Source organism: Bombus pyrosoma, unplaced genomic scaffold (genome assembly GCF_014825855.1).
Source record: "Bombus pyrosoma isolate SC7728 unplaced genomic scaffold, ASM1482585v1 HiC_scaffold_4726, whole genome shotgun sequence".
Taxonomy (NCBI): Eukaryota; Metazoa; Arthropoda; class Insecta; order Hymenoptera; family Apidae; genus Bombus; species Bombus pyrosoma.
In genome coordinates, this window is record NW_025219986.1 from 1,032,334 (window position 1) to 1,039,222 (window position 6,889).

Here is a 6,889-nt window from a genome sequence, read left to right on the forward strand (position 1 = left end):
GGCGACCCTGTTCTCTCGGATGGTCTGGAGAAGCAGGTCTTGTGCCCTTCTAGCTCGTCCCACGTTGCATTGGAGTAGACGCTTGAAGCTACTCCGTCAACTCCATGGCCTCCCCCCGGCCATCTCTCTCTACCGCTGCTGCTGTTGTTGTTGTTGCTGCTTTGGCGGCGGTGCCGCCTTGGTTCTCGTTGCCGGCGGCGACGGCCTGCTGGCGAGCGGCTCGCCTTCTCTTGCTGTTGTTGTTGACTTTCGGCGGTGCGCACGCCGCCCCGCCCATCCTATGGCCCGCGGGTGCCCCGAGCAATTCACACAGCAGGCACTTGGGCATCGAGGCGGTACAGTCTCTGGCGCGGTGTCCGCTTCCGCCGCACCTGTAGCACAGGTGCCCTCGGTCCACCGTCGACGTGCAGGTTGCCCGCACGTGTACCAGCTCCAGGCATTTGAAGCACTGTAAAGGCCTCTTCGGTATCGCAATCACCCTCGCGATGGACCACCCCAGTGCCACCTTCCCTGCCTGGGCCAATTTCCGGGCTCCAGCCACCGGACACCTGATCCAGGCCGATCCCAGGCCTCCTCTGGAAGCGCCGATCTCGCCGACGTGCACCTCCGTGCTGTCGCATCCTGCCGCCTTGGCCAGCGCTTCGCGCAGCTCCTCCTTTTCCATGGAGATGTCGATGTCGAGCAATCGGAGCTCGCCCTTGATCGTCGGAGCACCAACTCTCACCTTGGTCGGGTCCAACACCCCGGCCAGGCGCGTCGCCAACAGGGACGCCTTCTCCCTGTCCTTGTCTCCCGGGACGCGTATCACGATCGCGCCCGTCACCGCCTTCTTCATTGTCACAGCTTGCACGCCGATCTCACCGAGCGGGATCGTCCGCCTCGCCGTCGATACCACATCCGCGTATGACATGTTAGCTCCCTCGGACAGCGTCAGCGTCACCGCCGATGTTCGCGGTGTACGGGAGAGCGTGGCCGGTGTCGTCGGTCCCTTCCTGTTATTCGTCGCAGCAGCAGTGGCGACGACGCTCGCTTTCGGCGCGTCTCTCATCCTAGGTGCTGCTACGGGCGCTCGGTTCCTCGCCTCGCCTTCTCCTCCAGCGGGCTCCAGCCTCTTCTCGGCGATCCTCCTTCTTCGCCCACTTCTGCTTCTCTTACTCTCAACCACCCTCCACTCGCCACCCTCTTGTTCCCTGGGGGGGGGGGGTTGACGCACGCTGGGCGACGCGCGGCGGAATGATCCGCGTTCCATCCTGCTTCGGGAGCTCTCTGTTGCTGTCGTTGTTGTTGTTGTTGTTGTTGTTGCTGCGGCAACAGGGTCCCGAATCTTCTCTCCATCATGCGTATTATGGTGGGTCCGAGTTCATCCACCTTCCTCTCCAGAGCGTCTAGTCGCGCGCTCTGGCTCGCGGCTTCGCAGGGGGCACGGTCAGCCTCGGAGCCACCGCACCGCGGGCATTCGAAAGCTGACACAGCTTTCTTCGACAGCTCCCTGCGAAGAGCCGCGTTTTCCTCCTGCAGCGCGGACATTCTCGACTCCGTGAGCCTCGACGCCGCGCTATTGCCCGCTAAAACCATCCTTTGTGAGGCTTCGTTCCTCCACGCGGCGTTTATGAACCTCGCCGCCTCCTTCAGGGTTTTGACGTACGTTCCCTTGAGGTTGGACGATGTCGTCGCAACCCTCATAATATCGTTCAAATGTTTAGTTACTTCGGCGCCGACGTCCGCGGCCGAGCTCGTCCTTATTTGAATCTCAACGTCCTCCGAGACATCCAGGGTAGTTGCCGTCACCAGCTTCCTCTTCTTCGTCCCTCTGGACGCCGACGAGGCCAGCGACGAGCGGGACGCGAACGAGGCTACCGATTCTTCATCGTCGGACCTCGCACGCGCCCGCGATCCTCCTGCTGCCAGCGGTGACTCCGCGTCGGCCACTGAGGCCGGAGAGAGAAAGACGCTATCCGGCCGATTCGCTAACCTCGGCGAACTTCTCGTCGCCGTCAATCTCGGAGGCTTCGTATCCTCCTCCGTGATCACCTTCCTTGTTCTTGCCTCGCCAGGCGCAGTAACACGTCCGGGGGCCTGGCGGTCCACCCCCGAACGGCCGTGGTCGTAAGATAACGACGCAGTGGGGCCCACTTGACAACCCACAACTACGCCGGTACTGGGGTATCCCTCCCCTGCACCGTAAACATCTTTTTCTTTATTATTCAAGTCCATGTTTGTTAAGATGTATATCAGCCAAGGTCGTCATCGAAATAGCCGTCCTGGTGCCACTCACTCTTTCGCACCCTGTCCCGGACAAGGCCGGTGCAGGGTGACAGGGAGCCCCACGAGAAGGTGAGGTGAGTGGTCTTGACAGGTATGGGCCCACCAACTTCTCCGAAGTTTCCCGCACCGGATCAGCGAACTGACAGGTACCAGAGGCACCGACCAGCCGCCACCCGACTATAGAGGAACATCAGATACATCGGGGTTTCCCAGGGCGTGGTCCTACGCCCCGAGAACCCATACCCGCCTCATGCTCCCTATATTCAGATAGCCTGAGGACCCGTTATAAATCTCAAGATTTAGTTAACTAAAGTCCTTCAAACAGACAAACAGTCCTTTTGTCCCAACTACGGAAAGATAGGGGAAACCTACTTTCCCACGAACGGCGTTTCCTGTTAGCAACTTTCCCTCAAGGGCTGCTAGCATCCTTTTCTAACCACCGATATAGAAATTGACCAATTAACAGCAACGTCAATTTCCCTCACTTTCCGAACGAAGGCATCGCTCCACGAATCCGATGATCTCGTGTCCTTAGACACACCCCAATATAGTTTTCCTCTGCAGCATCATCGTGGCGGAAAGTCATTCTCTCGCGAGGTCGCATTAGCGAGTTACATAGTGTCTTTACGCTCGGTGGATATTCTATGTTTTAACAAAGTGTTGGTTGAGTAACACTTGTACCATAGACAAGGAAGTTGAGTACGACTTGGACTTTGGAAGAAAGCGCATTTTATTATCCCGTTGACCGTAGATTCGTTATCGAACCTGAGACCATTGTCACTAGTGTCGCGAGTGCCTAATCGCCGCGGTTAATTGTCAAGACTGTAACATCTCCATCGTTGCAATAAACTTCACCTGTGTTGTACCGCATCAGTGGCTAATTCCCGTGAAGATTCATTTGACGCCCACAGCCCTAGTCCTAGCGCTTACCCGACATATAAAACATCCAAAGTACACCGCTTTCAATAATATTTGATACATAATCAAACATTTTTTGTACCAAGTTTCCACCTTTTAATTATATTCTCAAAAATATAAATTTACATAAATAACTGCAATCTACTTATGATTTATGAATGTATGATTTATGAACTCGTCGTAATAAAGAATAGCAGGAAACTACATAGAGACGAGTTCTATCTGATTTTTGCGCAAAACTGTGCTTTCTGCAGTAACTTTCAAATTATTTGATGTCACCAAATTATGATTAGAGATTGTAAGTATATATATCTGTTCAATGTTGAGATCTTAGAATGATTGGAATATGCGTTTATTCAAAAACATTCCATAAGTTTATATAGATTTTACGAGGTGTCAGCTGTTTACTAGTAATAAATATGGGACTTGCTTGATACAGGTATATTTCTTGTTTCAGGTTAAATTTAGGAGAAAAATTAATACCAGTTACGACGAGAATCGAAGAGTTAGCAGTAGAGAAACATTTCTAGCGTAATGTTGAAAATATAAGAAAAATATCAAAGTTTTGTTTGAATTGCAGCAAGAGTCTGAATACTTGTGCATATAGTAGTGTATATAATTAAGGTGGTGCGCATAATTTGATTAACGCACTGGATTCAAGTAGCGATCGGGTAATCGCTCATGCGTCATTCATGTTTTCATAGTCATCAACGCATGTCGATGTGGATTCATATTTTCCTGCATCTAGTGGTCATCAACAACTGGTCGATAGCATATAACGGTACTAAATTGAGTATTATAAACAGGATTCTCCTAAATAATGACCTTGAAAAGCGCCAGACGGCACATGCGCTTGAATAAAATAGAGAATAAAATCAGGATTATTATAAATTTTTCTTTTCAAGATATCTGTATTTAATGATCGCAACTTTAGTATTGCTAATTTTCTGTCGAAAAAGTCAAGTTGTTAGCACATACTAAAAATTCAAATTTCATAGATATAATTCGCGTTGAATTTTCTACAGAAAAAGACACTGCCTTCAAATTACTCGATATTAACAATAAAGCACGATGTTACATGTAATTCCATAATTCACCGCTGTCCAAAATTACAATTCACTTTTGACCCGTTTATCTTCGATTATAGCTAGAATCATTATTTTTTCCTTTTACAAAATTACGTAACAATATTCGAAAAATAAATCCATGAAAAAAAAGGTCGCAATATCGCAGAAACTATGAATTATTTGTCTTCTTATAAAGATTACCGTTTATATAATAAACAGTGTTATAAATTCAGTGACAGAAAACCATTTGTGTATAAACTATTTGTAAATAGAATTGTTCATATTATTCTCATAATAATCTCATAATAAGTTTTCATTTTTATGCTGTTTGCTTCTATCAACTTTTGGTTGAATATTATTTGTTATTTTGATATACAGTATAATATCGATTATGCATTGCGTACATACATCATCCGAACGTTCTCTCATCTGATTGTTGTATAATTCTCTATAGTGTATCTCATATACGCATATACGTATATACCTATATAGGTGTATAATCCATATAGTATTTGCTTCCCCCAATCAAAATTGTCGGCGACGATAACCGTCGAAATAAAATCTCGTCACAACATTTCAGTACGCTATTTACATTCCAAACGTTTCAAACAATAATGACGACAAAACGAAGCCGGTCGCTATTGATACCTGAAAGAAAAAACGAAATCCTTCAGAGGATAGACAGAGGTGACCATTATAGAGTCAGAGCAAAAAAGTATGGCATTGCAATTTCCACCGTGGCCAATATAAAAACAAGGGCAGAAGAGTTAAAACAATCTCTCCGGATAAATTCACCGGCTGCTACAAGTTCCACAAAACATTTAAGAAAGGCACACAGTATGAATTTAGGAAAAGTTCTTTATCAGTGGTACAAACGATGTAAAGATAATAATATACAAATAACAGGAATACAGTTACGCAAAAAAGCTCTGGAGCTTAATAAAAAAATTAACGGAGATCCTACATTTAGGGCTAGTCACGTTTGGATGTCAAGCTTTAAAGCATGTAACTTTATCGATGTTACGGAATCCAGAAATTTCCCAACGCCAGATAAAGCTGCAGTGGATAACTTCAAAGCTGAGTTTATAACATTTCTGCAAAACGAGGGGTGCACATTGGAGCACGTTTACAATGCCAATTACACAGCAATAATGTGGAAAGCAGCACCAGAGAAAACTTTGATTTTTCACCGTGGGAAATCGACATCAAGCAAAAAAAAGTGCGAAGATCATATTACTACACTTTTTTGTGCAAATGCTACCAGATGTCACAAGTTGCCGGTACTAATAATCGATAGAATTGTGGAAAGTCAAAGATTATACAATTTCAATACGGATCCCTTCTCAACTATCTACAGATACCAATGCCTTGATGGACAGTACCATCTTTAATCAGTGGTTCGAAAAACATTTCTTAAAATCAGTTAAAGAAAAACAACTGAAAAACGGGCGCAGGGAGAAAACGTTGTTGTTACTAGGTAATGTTCACTCGCGTCACGATCTCGAGGAACTAAATAAAAAAGATAAATTCGTTACAGTCAAGAGATTTCCATGTGACGTTACACCACTCATAGAACCAATGGATCATGGAATAATCACATGTTTCAAGCGAAAGTACAGAAAAGAATTGATGAAAACATTTATGCCACTACCTATCTACAATAAGGAGGAAGAAGTGATAGAACTCTATAAAGAATTAAGCATGTGGTATTGCTGCCGTATTGTACATGTTGCTTGGTCATATGTCGACGATGCAATAATGATAAATGCGTGGGACAGTCTTTTGAAGCATAAAATCATGTGGAAAGGGGAATACACAGAAAAAAGGGAAACTAACGTATTTAAAACACTTCAATTGCTGCATAGCTTACCTGGATGCGAACGGTAGCAGTGCAAGCGGTGTGTCAAGCTGGTTTGAAATTGAAAACATACGTGATATAGTCATGAAGATATGTACCGACAAAGTTCTTTGAGATTTTCAAAATGATACGCGGATTCGTTATTGAACCTAGGATCATTGTCATTAGCGTCTCGAGTATCTAATTACCACGGTTACTTGTCGAAATCTGTAATAATCATATTTGCGCTAGTCAATATCTTCTCTATTGCATAACGACAATGTCTAATCATAACGAAGATTTGTTTCACGCCCCTAACCCCAACCCTAATCATAACGTGAACCCGATATATATATATTGCAATTGATCCGGCTCGAAGGACCATGAACTTCGAATAGTTGCGTGCTAACACTATCCACTTGCCACTGGATCCGGCTCGAAGGACCATGAACTCGGGGGGAGCATGAACTTTCGCACATTCGCGGGGAGACGCGATCTCTAAAAAGCGCGCCAACGAGAGTCGTAAATTCCCGTTACGATTGACTAATCGACGCCACGAATCGTACGACCCCTTATTTCTTGTGGGATAATAAGAGTGATTATTTGAAATAACGCTGCGATTAACAGGTTACTGTATATATTTAAACGATCCAACAACTTCGGTGTTATACAAGAATAAATGTTTGAACGGACAACGACGAGTGAGTACGATCTGAGACTCTTTTCGTATCGTTGCGTCGAGATGATATAGACTGACTGCCCTTTGACTCGAGATGATGGAGACTGGAGACTGACTGATTTG

At 45.8% G+C, this 6,889-nt stretch overlaps 1 protein-coding gene across 1 annotated transcript; it reads left to right on the forward strand.

Annotated features, from left to right (window-relative positions):
* Window positions 1-4,864: 4,864 nt before the first annotated feature.
* Window positions 4,865-6,137, forward strand: LOC122577512 (tigger transposable element-derived protein 2-like). The gene is made up of 2 exons (XM_043748847.1): window positions 4,865-5,516; window positions 5,608-6,137. The coding sequence occupies exons 1-2, from the start codon at window positions 4,865-4,867 to the stop codon at window positions 6,135-6,137; spliced, it is 1,182 nt and encodes a 393-aa protein (XP_043604782.1).
* Window positions 6,138-6,889: the final 752 nt, after the last annotated feature.

Bases quoted from the DNA above. Each gene is read 5' to 3' on its own strand.
- LOC122577512 (XM_043748847.1), top strand. From the start codon at position 4,865: ATGACGACAAAACGAAGCCGGTCGCTATTGATACCTGAAAGAAAAAAC. The intron at 5,517-5,607 runs GTCACAAGTTGC...AACTATCTACAG, and splicing joins TTGTGCAAATGCTACCAGAT to ATACCAATGCCTTGATGGAC.